Source organism: Syngnathus scovelli, chromosome 4 (assembly GCF_024217435.2).
Source record: "Syngnathus scovelli strain Florida chromosome 4, RoL_Ssco_1.2, whole genome shotgun sequence".
In the NCBI taxonomy this organism is placed as follows: domain Eukaryota; kingdom Metazoa; phylum Chordata; class Actinopteri; order Syngnathiformes; family Syngnathidae; genus Syngnathus; species Syngnathus scovelli.
The window spans coordinates 13,694,424-13,710,890 of NC_090850.1; the positions used below are offsets into that span (position 1 = coordinate 13,694,424).

The 16,467-nt window shown below is 40.4% G+C and overlaps 2 protein-coding genes across 4 annotated transcripts in view; both read right to left on the reverse strand.

The window, feature by feature from the left end:
• Positions 1-3,501: 3,501 nt before the first annotated feature.
• rassf10b (Ras association domain family member 10b) lies at positions 3,502-6,093 on the reverse strand. The gene is made up of 2 exons (XM_049718894.2): positions 4,988-6,093; positions 3,502-4,692 (listed from the first exon to the last, which is right to left on the reverse strand). The coding sequence occupies exons 1-2, from the start codon at positions 5,684-5,686 to the stop codon at positions 4,174-4,176; spliced, it is 1,218 nt and encodes a 405-aa protein (XP_049574851.1). The 5' UTR covers positions 5,687-6,093; the 3' UTR covers positions 3,502-4,173.
• A 136-nt stretch (positions 6,094-6,229) lies between these two features.
• The window catches only part of tead1b (TEA domain family member 1b), a 35,686-nt gene continuing 25,448 nt past the window's right edge, over positions 6,230-16,467 (reverse strand). For all 3 annotated transcript variants that reach the window (XM_049718891.2, XM_049718892.2, XM_049718893.2), the window contains 9 exons: positions 15,564-15,575; positions 14,555-14,686; positions 14,235-14,278; positions 13,217-13,278; positions 12,644-12,768; positions 11,726-11,899; positions 10,201-10,341; positions 9,969-10,121; positions 6,230-9,497 (listed from right to left, as the gene is read on the reverse strand). In XM_049718891.2, the coding sequence (XP_049574848.1) occupies positions 9,384-9,497; positions 9,969-10,121; positions 10,201-10,341; positions 11,726-11,899; positions 12,644-12,768; positions 13,217-13,278; positions 14,235-14,278; positions 14,555-14,686; positions 15,564-15,575 (957 nt within the window). In that variant the 3' untranslated portion in view covers positions 6,230-9,383. The remainder of the gene's footprint in view (positions 9,498-9,968; positions 10,122-10,200; positions 10,342-11,725; positions 11,900-12,643; positions 12,769-13,216; positions 13,279-14,234; positions 14,279-14,554; positions 14,687-15,563; positions 15,576-16,467) is intronic.

Sequence of the window (16,467 nt, forward strand, 5' to 3'; positions counted from 1 at the left end):
CGGCGTACCTAATAGAGTGTCTAAGTGACGTAACAGATCAAACAGCCAATCAGAAAGTGGGGGTGAGGGCGGGTGTGGCACTTTTCACTTAAACCAGGGGTGTCGACCTCCAGTCCTCGAGGGGCCGCGTTCCAATATGTTTTCCAAGTTACCCTCGTTAAACACACCTGCGTGAAAAGATTTAGCTATTTTCATGGTCTGCAGAGGCTAAAACTTTTCACGCAGGTGCACTTAACGAGGGAATCTTGGAAAACATGTTGGAATGCGGCCCCAAGGACTAGAGCTTGACACTACAATAGGTACACTACACAAGGTAAAAAAAAAAAAAAAAAAAAAAAGAATAAATAAATAAGAAAGTGTAGCGAACGGTTCGGTGAACAATTCTTTTGAACAAAAATTTTGAGTGAACCGTTTCTAAAGATTCAAACTGGAATGCACATCACTAGTACAAAACAGTGCATACGACCATGGGCTTCCAGGTTGAAATAGCCGACTGGTAAGTGACATGGGCGCTTACCCGATAAGAATTTGGTTCGATCCCAGGTGTGAGAATTTACCTGAATGTGCTTTTATTGTGCAATTAACGCTTTATTTATTTATTCTTTTTTTATTTTTTTACCTCGTGTAGTGTACCTATTGAAGTGTCCTGAAGTGTACCTAATCACAGGCCACTTCATTAGGGAAAAAGCTTAAGTGAAAGTGAAAAGTGCCACACCCGCCCTCACCCCCCACTTTCTGATTGGCTGTTTGATTTGTGACGTTATTGGGACAATCCATTAGGTACACCACCATTTTCAAGTGTACCTACTAACTTTATGCATTTTTTCTACGTGTCAAGAATGTGTATTTGACTACTTGTTCTTTATTTTGGGGGACACCAACACATATTACACAACGTAAAACACATATACATATTGTCATATAAAGCAGTTAACCAAATGTCAGATATTTTTTTTCATGCCCAAAAAAATAAAAACAAGGAATAAAACACCAGACAAGTTTTAACAGGTTTTAATGTTTATTAAAATAATAATAATAATAATAAAAGTACATTTCAAACCAGCAATATAATGTGAAATTGCCGTAGATATATTGGATAACAATATTTAGGCGTATATATGCATACACGTTATTTAAAAACTACTATAACTGTTGTAAAATCAAGATGACCCAAAGAGAAGCATAATCTCCCCGTTGTTGCATAACGGCGCATGCCTTCATGCAATAAAGTTAGCTTTTAACCGAGAAAACGCGCACAAACAAAAAAGTGGTGTTTCAGTGAGTGGTTCTTTCTTTCCTTGGCAAATCGTAAATCGACATTCTGGCTTACATAGTTCACGCCAGGATGGAGACGCAACACGTTCACTGACTGATCCGTTGATGCACGGGAAGGAAGGTAGTTGACCCATTGATTCGTACGCGAAAGGGAAAGTCAGGATTCGTTCCCTCACTGATCCGTTCTCGCGATGAACTGGAAATGTAAATTACTCACTGACTTGTTCACTCACAGATCCAGTGAACGGGAAGTTACGTCATTTTCTTCTTCGTTTTGTTTTACGGCAAGGTGGCATCAGCTTCAATGCGCATTACCGACACCTACTGGTTGAAGTCATATGAACTGAAAAAAACCGAATCACTTTAGGAAATGATTCGTTCACTCTCGTTCACTGAAAGAAATCCGTTCTTTTGAGCGAATCGTTCACTCACGAGCCAACACTAGTGCCACTGGCATAGATGAACAACAAATCATCATTTGTAGTAATTACATAATCATTTTCGAACTAATTGGATCAAATTAAATCATTTTGATTTTTGGAACTTACCAAGTTGTCAGTGAGATTTACATCTCATTAATAAATGTATCATTTATTCTTTTGTGTTTGTGTGTGTACATCTGTAAAAGTCAAGCCAGTGCAGTTTTGCAACACAATCCACTGCCATGATACTTGAAGCCAACCATCCCCACTGGCGGACAAAAACAAGGGGCCTTTACTGACAATGTCCCTGTGATTTTTTCCCCAGAAGCAAGCTTATTCACTAACTTTCTTTTAAATGGAGTGAAGAAGTTCACTCATTGGATTTTTCCGGAACACATAAACATTTTGGTGATTATGTAAGTGATACACAACAAGCACGCCCATGAAACACTGCGCTTTGGAGAAAAAGGCTTTGTTTGTGCTTGTGTGAGAAATATACTTGCAGCCAGGGGGGACGTGAACTTTGGCAGCGCCCAATCAGAATGTCAAGCCGTCCCTTTTCTATAGTGCTTGTTTGTACTAGCTCTTTCAATGCCAGTCGTTCAAACAGAAAAAGGAGAACTTCCTGCATGTCAGCCTATTTAAAGCATTGTGGGTGATATTCTTAATATATGATATGATTGGGGGAAAAAACAATAAACAAAACCATGCGTGTGTTAAGCATAATGAGCATACGGGGTGGGTGTACTGAGCCTTGAGAGGCGGTCCAGTACCGCATGGTCCGCGAGCAAAGGTCAGCACGAAGCTTTACAGGATTAACACACCTGCCAGCAGCATAATGAGCGAGCCTAGGGTGTTTGCGGCGAGCTAAATGCCATTTGATTGGTTCACTCCTCAGCACTGCTGGCTCCGGATTCGAGGCCTTCACGGATCGTCACTCTCAGGGTCCCAACAAAGACCCTCAGGAACACAAAGTCACATTCCTGGGATTAGGGAATTAGGGAAGGTGGTACCATTAAGACATAGATTTCCTGATGGGTGAGGAATGTGAACGTCAAGAAGCAATCTACTTTGATGAAGATGGAATTTGATCCACTGGAATTTAAAGCAGGAAGTGGAGGAAAAACACGTTCATTTTGAATTTTGGTATAGTATAGTATAGTATAGTATAGTATAGTATAGTATAGTATAGTTGTAGTGCTCTCAATGGCGTTGAAACACAAATTACTCTTAATGAGATCATTTTTGTTGAACGACAATATACTCTTAGAGATTGTTTTTGTTATTTTAGTAATTTTTGGGGGCTTTGCACCTTTACCTTTCACACTTTTATGTCCCAAATTCTAAACGTCTTTTTTTACCACACCTTACATGTGGTAATTTTTAATAAAAAAAGCCTTGGTCATATTTGTTTAGTTTTTTTTTTTTACAAAAAAACCTTGCAAGTTTCACAAAAAAAAAGCCCAACTATATATGGTCCAAACAAAAGCCTTAATATACATGGTCGTTTTGTTCGGATTAGAGTCAGGGGTCAAGGGTCAAAGGTAAGGTGTTAAGGGTTAGGGGTCAATGGTTAATAATATAGTATAGTGTTGTCAAGTCAAGTCTAGTCTAGTACAGCACAGCACAGCACAGCACAGCACAGCACAGCACAGCACAGCACAGCACAGCACAGCACAGCACAGCACAGCACAGCACAGCATAGCATAGAAAAACAGTATTATTATAGGAGGTGTATACTATAATATAAAACTTTGATTACGTACAGTGAAGCAACATATTTAGAAAGACATAACAATACACATTGTTTGTCATGCCAAAGTTTTATTATTCAGATTTTATTCTCATTTTCATTCATCTATTTCATATTTTTTCATTTCTTATCATGTGTAGGACAAAGTTTTTTTGTTGTTGTGTGCACAAGGTTTGTGTGTATGCATGTGTGTGTCTAAAATATTTTTTAAAAATGCTTAAAAAAAGTGATTTTTTTTTTTGTATTACTTTGGGGGGGGGGGGGAACTATTTAGAAGGAAACAACAAAAGAGTCTCCATTGCAGGCTCTCACACCCTTTGTCTACATGGCGGACTGAGCTTCGGCGAGAGGAGTACTCCACTTTCTAGAATGCACTTGAAGTGGCCTCAGACATCTTCATGTAATCAGAACATGACATTTGTGCGATTCCATTCAGTCACATGGGAAAAAGCCAAGACACACACTCACACACACACACAAAGGCTTAACTGGTCTAGGTCGAGAGTAAGAGACATGGTTCAGAAGGTCCAGTTTTTAGTAAAAAAAAATGTGGTCCTGACTGATGTAGTTCTGGAGTCTTAAACAAAGTTCAGGTTGGCTCAGTTGTAGAGTGAGAGAGATGAGCCAGGTAGCAACATGGCTCAAATTTGACACAGATAATGGCCAGGCAGGGCCATATGTATCTACTGTAAAGTTAGAGGCATGATTCAGGCAGGTCAAACTCTAAACCAGAGACTGGCACACAGTGAGGCTGTCAGACTCCTGACTGTGGAGGGAGCTTAAACCTGTGTCTGAGTCGTCATCATTCCCTCTGTGACATTTGGACAAACCTCGAACTTGCTCTACCCACTCACGCTTCCTCTCCAAACTGCTCATCATCCTCCTCATCCTCTCAGCTTCATCTGTCCCCCCCTCAATGTCAGCCCCGTCCTCCGAACCCAAAGAGTTGATTTTCTCCAGCAAATCCCTCATCTCCTCCTCGCGACTGCTGCAAATCTGCCGGCTCAGCTCCAAATCGCCTCTAATAGCTTCCAAATCCGAGTGGAGGCGCAGGCCAACATCCAAAGTTGCATCCAGCAATCTCCTCAGCCGTTCTTTCAAAAACATCTCGTCTCCTCCTGTAATGAAGGATGCTGAGATGTCCTCCCCACCTCCTCGCCTCCAGTGGTGGTTGAGCGCCTCCTTCATCTGCACGGTAAACATGTTGGTGAGCAACTCCTGCTCCCACAGCTCCCCCTGACACTGAAGAAACAAACGACAAAGTACTGTGACGTTCAGCTGCAGCAGGGTTGTCCTATTTACTTACTTACTTACTTAAAAGTACAGTACAAATGTAATGGGGTGCAATTTCTGACACATGCCAAATCTCTATTTACAAAGAATTTCTATTCATTTCAGTGGGGAAGGTTATTTTTGATGGCCAATATTACCCAAATAAAAACCCGAAAAACAACAAAACTTGTTTACGTTCAGAGTGACCTTTCTGGAAATCATTTGACCTGTAAGAAAATTCTGAAGAAAGGGGCATCAACTTTACCATGACGTCACACAGGTGAAGCAAGGCTTCCAAAGAGCACGGCTCTTGGCTGGAGCCTTCAGCTGCTGCATCCTCAAATAAATGAGTGTTCTGCACATAATTGACGCCGTGAGTTAGGGTCCGATCCAAATGCACTTTGGCCTCCCGCCTTCCAATTTCAGCATCCAGCTGTTGAATTCTGAGAGCCTGCAGGCGGATGGTGCGATCCTGGGAGACCACAAGATGCGCCAAAGCCTGCATCTTATCTGCGCCAGAAGAAGAAGCCTGCTTTCTCTGCATCTTGTCCAACTTTCTGAAAGCTTTCCTGACTATCCGACGCTGCTTGTGCGGCGGGACCTCCGCCAAGGAAGAGTCCGGAGTCCATTTGGACACAAGGTTGGGTTTGCCAAGCAGCACCACGCGCGCCTCTGCGCTCCGGGCCGCTTCGCCAAAGCCCACAAGCACGAATCTCACCCGATCCCGCTCCTCTCCCCACGCCACCCAAAGACGCCAAATCCTGGTCCGGTCTGGTAGAATCCTCTGGAGGCCCCTCCATTTCTCTGCGATGCAGTAGCGATGCAGCAGCATTGGTTCGGGTTGTTTTATATCCTCCAGGAGCGCTTTGACCACATCGGCGCAGGTTGTGCGTTTAGACAAGCCCACGACGAACTTCTCCTCTGCGCACACCCATACTGATATCCTCCGCTCCACGGAATCCATGATTAGTATTTATTTCTATTTTTTTTATTCGTTACAGCCACTCTACGCTCTACGTTATTCAGTCTTCAAAGTAGTTGCTGATGGGACACAAAGTGGAAACAACTTGAGTGAGCGGTGTCACGTGACTGCCACCAGCCCTATTAACACAAGGGAATGAGGGATAGACTCGATGACGTTAGACCAGTGGAGGCACATACAACTTAAAGATTTTACAACATGAAGATTTTTGGGGAGTTGGCTTCCCCTTTAATGGCGCAAAAGGTTTGGAAATCTGCATCTTATTTTCTTTCATTTCACTGAACTCTGGCAACTAATGTTACCTCATGGGATGATTGAAATGTCACAAGAGAAATGTCACCCTCTGGTGTTAGACGGTTTTATTACCTCCATTTATTTCGGTGGGGAGAGGCAGGATTAGTTGTGCAAGCACTTGGCCACATCTACCGTTGAGCTGTGGTAAGACAACACAATAGAGAAGAAAAACTTGCGCTCGCATACAAGGTACTGGAACTCAAGTAAAAAAAAAAAAAAACATCAAAAACAGCAGTTTGAAGTTTTATTTAGCTGCAATATTGCATACATAAAAATGATCTAGAAAGCTACAAAATATTTAGTATTATCAAGAAGGCATCATAATGTTACAGCAAAGACAAGACCATCATAATAATTATGCAAAACATAGAGTAGAGCCTATTTTTTTCTTCCTTGCTCCAACACGTTACAGTCGTAGATAAGAAAAGTTATCACACATCTGTACCAAGAAACGCTTGGATATAATTTTTTTTGTACAAAACACAATTTTACATGAACAAGTGTGCACACAAAACAAACGTGTGAGCTATGTGAAGTAAAATCACTTTAAAGCCACAATTTGAAAATGATGAGAAACCAGAAGGGTACCAGTACCTGATTCCTTGACAAAAAATACAAAAAACTGCAGATGCCGTTGCAGCTCTGAGTCAAACGTAGTAGCTGTTTCTCAATAAATTTTTTGTAATGTTTTAACTGTCAGTTTTATACGACAAAAGGGTGCAAACATTCGTGCCTCTAAAGGCATCAATCGTGTCGTCGTAGTGCTGAAACCGCACATGAACGTGTATTGTACCAGCAAACAATGAGCATCTCAATATACAGACCATGTTAACACGCAACCATACAACTGCGTACAAGTACAAGAAGAAAACAGGTACAGATCAATACGTGAACAGATACACAGTCAAACAAAAGAGCACAGTGTTCTTTAGACTGTGGTGGCAAAACACTGATTGTACATTGATGTGCATCCACCACAGATCCTTTTCTCTTGAAGAAACAGTGTAGATGCATGAAGCTCTGGTCCACGCTTTAACTTTACCTTCAAATATTTCTTTTTTTTTTAAAAACAAACCTCACCTGGTTTGAAGAGGTGGGGGGGCAACTTTCAGAAACTCGTTTTTAGTTAGACACACTTGAACCTGCAAGTGTTTTGCAGTGTCGGGCCTGATTGCGATGGATTGTTTAAGGCTGAGGCTGATTATGATGTTTGACAGATTTTTTTTTTGTTGACAAATCCTATCAGCGTATTTACAAACACCTTAACAGGGATTTGGGAAGATGGCTAAGAATAACATTCTGTTTGCTTTTACTTCCTGCCCATACCTACTGGATGCTTGCTGTTGCATGAGGAGAAAGTAAAATTACATTGACCTTTAACTTCAGCAGATTTAGCCGGCCAATTATTTGGTCAGGCTCTGCTGCAGTCTTTTAAGCTCTTGAACATGATGTAATTTTACCTTGTAAACATCCTTAGTGAAATCCAAAGATGAGTGAACCATCAACAAGTGGGCAGCTTCCCCCTGGAAAGCGGGACAGTCCTTTAAGGCATGGATGGGGAATCGGTTCAAGTCCAGGGGCGGTACCTATGTCTTTTAATGAATTTCTTTTCATCAAAATGCAACACTAATATTTTCCTATTGTGACGTTTTGGCTGTACACAAAAAGACCATTTCTCTCACAAATGTGCCTAAATCATAGTTAGAACTTCTAATTTACCTGAACATTCAAATCAAAACAATATGCTGATTAGACAATTATGATTATTGCAAAGGAGGGTCTTAAGTTGCTCACGGGAAAAGGTCAATTTCAAATGTGTAGTTTTACCGTTTTGATAGGCCGTTCCTCTGAGGTGGATGGATTATCTCGGCAAAGGAGAAGTGCTTACTAACACAGATTTGTAAACCATGCTTGAGTGAAATGGACCTTTTTTGTACACAAAAAGTCAGCTCCGTACAAATGGAAGTAAAAAAAAAAAAACAAAGTTGCGTTTAAGGTTTTGTTCAGATTGCATTTTGAGCATTAAAGAGGAAATGTCAGGTTATATTTGTGGTTATAATTACACACGGGCCAGATGAAATGCTCCGTCCCCTACCCTTGCGTTAAGAAAAGGCAATGTGGTGGTACTTGGTTCCATCTCATTTTTGGTTTAGCAACGTTTTGTTTTTGTGTCAGGTTGAATTGGAAATTGTAAACCAAAGGCACTTTTTGCTACCACGCACAACACATTTAGAGAGTAGTGTGGTTGGTGTTTCTTTTTCATCTTTGACCATTACCACAGGCCATTCAACCAGACTTCATACAAAAAAGCTGACATTTAGCGAATATGAATTTTATAGAGAAAAATACAACTTCTTATGCAGTGAATCTCAAAATAAAGACGTGTACTGCTTTTGCCTGTATCAGCCTGACTTCAAATTAGACTGCTGGATTAAGATGGACCACATACGCTAAGGCACTGTACTCTTAACACTTTGGCAGACTGTATCGAGACCCTCTCACACCACTCCAAGGAGCGGCGTGTTTACAAGGAGACGGATCACAGTTTTAGTAGCGTCTCACAGCTGTAGCGTGTTTAAGGCTTGGGGGCGGCATAGGCCACGATAACGACGGGAATGTAATGAGGCAGCGACGCTCTGACTCAGATCATGCTACTCGTTTACAGGGGGGGAAGCTGCAAGGTAAACGCAGCTTGTTGTTTAAGATAGTGTTGTGATTACTTAAGAGCATAAGAAACAAAGTGCTTTTGGATGAGTCAGTTGAAGTCTTTAACTTGTCAGAATTAACTGACAGAAACAGGAATGCTGAGGAGGTTGGAATGTTTCCCTAAATTCACAAGGAAAGGCAGCAAAGTGAGTGTCGTGTCTCGTTTGTTGTGCTTCAACAGGGAGAATTATTCATTTATGAAAAGAAATGTAGTGAAATTTAGTGTCATCATATTTAGTGTCAGGTTAGTTTCTTTGGAGCTCTATGGGCAGCAGGTCTTGTACATCTAAAAAGTATGCTCAACACACTCAAATATTACACAGACCAGATCAGGCCACTGGCACAAAAAGGCCAATAGCATATATATACACACACACATACACACAAAAGTAGACAACATACAATTCCATTGAGCAAATAAGAGAAGTAAATTGTGTAATGTAGCCAGCTTCATGATCTCTCAGGGAAATTTCCTGCAGTGGAGCCGAGAATAACCAAAGAAAAGAAAACACCTGTAGCGTAACTCATAGGTGCAGTCAAATGACACAAAAGCAACACAATGATAAGAAGAGACTTCAGGTAATGACCACAATGTGTTGTCGGTGTGACTTTGAGCGAGAGGCACTGCCACTTGTCTGGAGGTCAGAACGTATGTGAGGAAAAGGAGAGAGGGGCCCATTCATTCTTTTACCAGTCTGTAGATATGATGCTGAGCGCCGTGCTCGCTGTTTGACACTTCAAACACACACGCCATGCAAAGCAGCGTCTCCTGCGTGTCCCGATTGGTCACCACCTGCGAAAACAAAAACACACAAAGACTGGTTGAATTCTGGAGCCATAATTCCATAAGGCATGTTTGGCGCAATCATCAAGCTTGATAAAAAAGGCATTGCATCAGGAAGTGAAGGCATTGCATTGTCTTAAAATAAAGAACATTTATTTTCTCAAAAGTGCACAACTGTGCTGCTGGCCAATGCCACGATTGAAAAAAGTCTTTCAAAGCAAATTTGCTGTCAAAAGTTGTTGAACAGGCCCCATTATTTATCGAGGTTTGAATGCTTAAAGCAATTTGCTGTAATCGATTTCTCAGTATTTTTAATTTCACGCTGTCACTCTTTGTCTCGTTTATGACCCCATTTTTGATACATAACGTGTGGACAGACGCGTATGACGCACACGCACACAAACACAAACACACACACACACACACCACCATGTACATGGTCTCCAGACAAAGATGAGGAGGATGAGTGTCATCTCTTACCAATAAAATAGTAAAATTCTCCAGCACACTGTTCATCATGTACTTCTCTGGCAAGTGCTTCAGTTTATGGATAAAGTTGATCATATATTCACACATGGGAGATCTGCTTATTCTGTAGACGAAGCGCCCGTTCTCAAACCGTGCATACTCAGTCTGAAAGAAAAAACAGAAATGTAGCAAAATCAACGAGTACACACATGTGACATTGTTGAAGCATCACAAAAACACTCACCTCGACTTTCTCCACCACCTGTTTGCCGAAGGAGCACACTTTAGTGGAGCATGTGATGGTCATGTTCTCTGAGCTTTCGTACTGACTGGTGACGCCGTAGAAAGATCCGTTCTCGTCCTGAATGTTGCAGTTTAAGTCGGCCTGAGAAGCACAGCAGAGCATTTTTTGTGATGGCATCTGATGAGCAGGTGGAGTTTCTAAAAGGTTTTTACATCAATCGACAGAGCAGACATATTAGGTTTAACGACACACATAATCTGACGGGGATTACATAAATGAGATTTTTGAGAGACTTTTTGCGCTGTTGTGTGTGAAAATGTTTGGCAACTCATAATAGGACCTCAGTGTTCCGTTTTTCTGCCACATTTTCATGATGACTGAATGATCTTGTTGAGAACACCAAAGGCACATAGAAGTGATCCTGACCCAGGTCCAAAATATGGAAGAGGAAACCACCATGTAATACAAATCTGCAAAGAACTGTGCACGCTATGAAAGAAGCCAATCAATATTCGCATTATTTGGACAATAGAATAATGAAGATACATATACTTCATATGAAAGCAATCCCATGATATCCATTGTGAAGACACTGAAGAGGATCAAGCAACATTAGACGAGTGATTTGCAAGATTGCCCGTCCATGTTCCAGAGGGCCGCCTGTCTCTACACCCCGCGCATCCTGTTAATTATGGCCACAAAAAGCGCAGACGTCCGCCTCCAACATTCTCCTCCTTCATTAAGCAGCGCAGTTAGACATTCATTATTGTGCAGATTCTGCCTTTCATTTGAAATTTAGATTGGCCGGTCACTTCAAAAGGAATGTGAGAGGACTTGGTCCAAGTACATGGTCTCTACTTTGTTGGCCGCCGCTAGTTAGCATTTTGCATCGGGGAGGGAATACGCGCAATGTTTAAAGAGCCATTATGCGGCGCAACAGGGTCACGCCATTGTTTGGGAGGTATTAGACTGAATTAGCGAGGGCTTTGATCAAAAGCTCTCCTGCTATGCCCATCCAAATATAGCCTAACACATAGTGTAAACAGTGAAAGCACAATCGCTTCGAAGTAGACTACTGACACTCACTGAATGCAACCTCCGCCATGAGGGATAAATAAATTATCTACGCAATTTTGTTTGATTGACACTAATGAAATTGTCTATTATTCCAGTTGTAGGTATGGAACGACCTTGCGTCAAACTTGGGAGTGTGTCTTAAAATTGCCTTATTTCAATGTGAAACAGTCCATGCAGTTATTCATTACTGACAAGCAGCTATTCACGTTTTGTTTTTGTTTTTTAAAAAAAAAAGAACATTAGTTGAAAGAAATTTTTTTTTGATGCTGCGATCTTTAAAAATGTGTCAAACTAAACCTCATCGTGATATTTTTTTCAATTGAACACTGTCAATTACCGCTGGAACAAAAAGGAAGGAAAAAGTCAAAAGAAAATGTTACTGGAAATGTGCAAAGGCATGCACATTCACCACGGGCTCGAATGGTGGAATTATATAATTCTCACTCACCCAAAACTTTATAAGGAAAAAGGAATTTTGGGGGCCCTTTCCGTACAGCTCCTTCAGTCCTCCTTTCTTTTCAGGAAATTTGTCATAAATCTGCCGAATGTCCACAGACTCCAGCAGGGCGTCGCTGTAGGAATGATTTGTCTGTCCGATATGCACAAAGAGGTGCTTGTTGTACTGAAAGGACAAATAAATAAAAGATGTCAGCTAAAGCCAAGTGGTTTTCAATGAGGATCTATTCAGTGAACAGTTGGTGAGCGAAGCTCTCGGTTTCTTAACAGAAGATGACTTCATTGAAAACAATGATTAAGATAAAAGTAACGAATGTTAGAAAGAGATAGTTGAAACTGTAGCTTTGTCTCATTCAAAGGTACACAGAGATTTGTATGAGTGAAGCAAGTAAATTCAAAAAATAAAGAGCCACTGTGGGAAATTAAAAACAGCAAGAAAATTGATTACGCCAAAGTTCAATCTCTTTAAGACCCTGTAAAATCATTTATTTAAAAATAAATACACAGTGGCAGCAAAAGATTAAACAACATTTAAATTTATGAGAATAAATATAAACTTTATTACGTCCATAAAGCAGATTGTGGTGGCAGCTTTAGAGAAGCAACCACTTAAATGCAGACAGCTTCTATGTGGTATTGAATGCAGAAAAAAACATGCAAACATTGTTTTCTTTTTTTACCGCAAAGATTAATTTATGAAGTGTGTGTGAGATACACAAATAAAAAAGTGTTGGCAAACAGCGGAAATAGGAAAACAATGTCCCAAGTTATTTCCTCTTTTTCTGGTCACCAGATGACTTTCTTGGGAAAAGTCCAGGCGTATTTAGAAAGAAACAAAAGGCATAATACGAGGGGAAAGAACACCATGAGAAGCTGATATTTTATGTTGTATATTTACTGATTTTCTCACCGAGTCTGGGTCTCTCTGTTGCTCCAGAAAGGCTGAGAACTCCACCAGTCGCAGTTTGGTTGTACCGATTGAACGGCCCTGCCACGCTGGTGCTGTCGGTGCAGACGCGGCCGTGGGCTCGTAGCCTACAGTGACAACAGAATAATGACACTTGTTAAAACTGACTATCATTGATCTCATCCTTTTAAAAAATAAATCATGCTGCTGTACTCTTGGGGAAATTATTTTTACAAAACTCGAGACCAAGAACAGTAGCGCTCGGACTCGCACCCCAAATCCCAATTCCCTTATTAAAGCCTTTGAGGGTGGCTGTCCTGTCCATTTTACATGCCTCCCTCATCCAACACAGCTATTCAAATGACCAGCTCCTCAGCAAGCTCTGAAGTAGCCTGATAATGATCCTGATCATTTGAATCACTTGTGTTGGATGAAAAAGATTTTCTGAAGATTTTTCAAGTTTGAATTTTAATTTTTCGCTATTTGCGAGATGGCATGGTCCTTATCCCTAGGGACTAGTGGAGGTCAATCATAATATCTAAGTAATATAAGTGTGTTGTGAGGAGTGATCCTCACTTGAAATAGCTGTTGTGACTGTAGGCTGGATGGGGTAGACTTGCTGGCTGAAGGGCTTGATGCTGCAAGAAAAATGCAACAAACCTGTGAAAACGTGACCTTAAATATGTGAATGACACAAACACACACACACACATGGTACCAATCCACTAAATAATGAAACATAATTTTTTTTCCCTAGAAAAACATGAACTTGACAAAAGTACTATAATAATACAAATCTGATTCAAATGCACTGTGATAAAAATCAGTCTTTGGTCCTACCATATTAATATAACAAATGAACAAGAAAAATGATGGCAGCCTTAATGAGGCAATCATTTCAATCAAACAATTTCTGTAATTGTCAGTGTGACTTTTCCAACTGTCAGTGGCAGTTTTTAGGAAGCATTTATTTAATGTTATTGACATCCAGCTTGAGGTCTACGTACTAGCAAGTTTTTGTCCCCATTCGTAAGTCTATTCAGCAAACTAGTGGAACGTTTCAGCTGTTTTTTGAATTGCATGAGAATTGGCATTGTTTAAGCCTTTTTCCTGTTTTTTATGTTACTGGGTTTTATCTTTACTGTCTATGTTTTTATACAGTATGTCTGATTGTTACTTTATGATAAGCATTTTAACGCTGCTCTGGTTGCTTTTAAAGTGATCTATAAATAAAGTTGAGTCGAGAATTTGGATCAGTGCTCCAGCACAGAATTGTATATACATGTTTGCCATTCTAAAGTGTTTTTAGTAGATCCATAAACTGCGAGAGAGAGCAAACTTTTTTTTACAATAAGTCATAAATTGGTCAAGACTGAGCATGTGCCAAGTTTCAGAGTAGACCGTGTTTTTTTTCTTGGTTAATTATCTCTTGGATTTTTAGTTGACTTTCTGTAAATTTCAATTTGTTATGAATTTTGTCAGTTTCATGGTATATTGATAACCATTTTTTTTTTACTCTTTAAAAGAAGGGCAGCAGTGTTTTTCCCCCACAAGTGTAACTGTGGAGAACATCTGAGAAAAGTATCACACTTACTCTTGTGAGGATCCTGGCTGACTCGATATCATCCCTTGCCATATCTAAAGAATTAGAAACAATCATGAATAAGATATTAATAGACAACAAAGAACAGCCAATTGTGAGCTGCTTTTGTGGCAAGATGAAAATGGCTCTGTGTTCTGGGAAAGAAGTTATCTCCACTAGCACTCCTTCTGATCATGTGCTTATCTGATTGGGGCAGTTGAGCAAAGCCTAGTGTGTAATGTGATTTGGCCCCGACGCGGGTCTCATGGCTGCCCTGCGTGAAGCTGAACAGGACTGATCAATAGTGGGGTGTCTGCGTGCGAGGCCCTCACCCCTGCTCCGGGGAATGCTGGATGCGGGATGCCGGGCAGTCCCAGCTTGTTGTGAATAGCCGTGGCAGAGACGATCTGAGCTGACGACATGGAAGCCATGCTCTGGAGGGCTTTGTCCTTCACCGCCTGGTCCTTTAATATCAGACACAAAAGGCTTAGTGCTCACACAGAGAGAAGGGGGCAATGGGTGGTGGTGGTGGTGGTGGTGGCAGGGGGTGCATGTTGGATAGGTAGCAACAGCCACAACCCAGTAAACACACTGAAAGCCCGAGTGACCTCTCAAACAACACAAGCGGGTTAAAAAATGAGGCAACAGCATAGCTTTTCAAATGTGAGCTTTTTTTGTTGATGGAGTGCACCCAAAAATTGAACACGAGGCTTCCTGTTCACAATAGTGAGTGGTGGTATGCACTTGAGCAAAAGTTTGCTTGTTGACAATAAATATATGCGCGTGTGTGCGTGTGTGCGCGTGTGTGTGCGTGTGTGTGTGTGTATATATATATATATATATATATATATATATATATAAAAGATGCTTCAAGGCTTCAACAATCAGCATGTCAAAAACCTCAAAACATTTAAAACTGTTTTGTTGCATAAAACTGAAGGATGCATGTTCCTCTTAGCAAAGAATTTCTTTTAAACCTTGACTAGATGTAATTAAAATGCTGTGGAGATGTGGATATTGAAAAGTGAAATCAAAGTGACAGCTAGAAGATTGCCTCTTGATCTGGTTTGATGAAAGTGTGCATTCAGAAAATTTGGGAAATTTATTTGCAATGCTTAATTGCTTGAAAAACCTTCCAACACAGTGACACTAAAAGGTAAGCATGCGGACAGCCGATGCCGGTGAGTCCGGCTATGGGAAGACAACAGCAGGACAGCACACACAGGAACACCAATACATTGGAAAATCCTTTCACTAAGGCAAAATCACAGGCACACAGCAAGCAGCGGTGAAGAAAAGCCAAGCCAAGCAAAAAAAAAAAAAAAAAAAGTCCATACTTACCATACTTGTAACCTAAACACACACAAAAAAATAAGGTAACATTGCTTTTAATATACTAAGCAGTATTTTGTTTTACTTTAAACATTCCAGCACATAAATATTAATTCCAGCAATGATGACAAATTGGGAAGCATTTTATGTGGACGTATAAAACACAAATTAAAAATAATAATAATAATAATTCTCGGAATTTTATTTATGTGGCAGATTCTCAAAGGCTTTATTATTTCCTTCTTAATGTCCCTAATTCCCCTTTGCAGTTTTCTGCTGTATGGAGATGTTTGACATCATAAAAACCTCTTATCATTTAGTCTCATCAATCCGAATCTGAAGAGCATTCGAAAAAGTCATGCATTTTCTTTTTTTTCCTTCTTAATGTCCCTAATTCCCCTTTGCAGTTTTCTTCTTTATGGAGATGTTTGACATCATAAAAACCTCTTATCATTTAGTCTCATCAATCCGAATCTGAAGAGCATTCGAAAAAGTCATGCATTTTCTTTTTTTTCCCTCTTTAGCCCAAAATAAACTATGTTCATAGATCATAGCCTTGTTACTTGTTTATTTATTAAATGCAATCCTTAATCCTACATCCTAATACGGTAAATGCTATTCTGGTCAATATAGTCTAAGAACGGGCAATGCTTGAAGAGCAATGCACAAAACTCAACATCAACAAAATGAAGATGTTTGTGTACAAATGAGCTACAACTTCTATGCCAATGTCCTGCTCTCATCTTGTCATTATTTGAGACAAAAACAAGAGTAGCCTAATGACTCATTTCACTGAGTTGCCGTAGACATGACTGGTAACAGCAGGCTTTCATTGATGACCACCCTCCCTCTTCCCCGAAAAAAAGGAAGGCATATACTTGTAGATCTCTTTGCCACTGGAGTCTAATTTGCT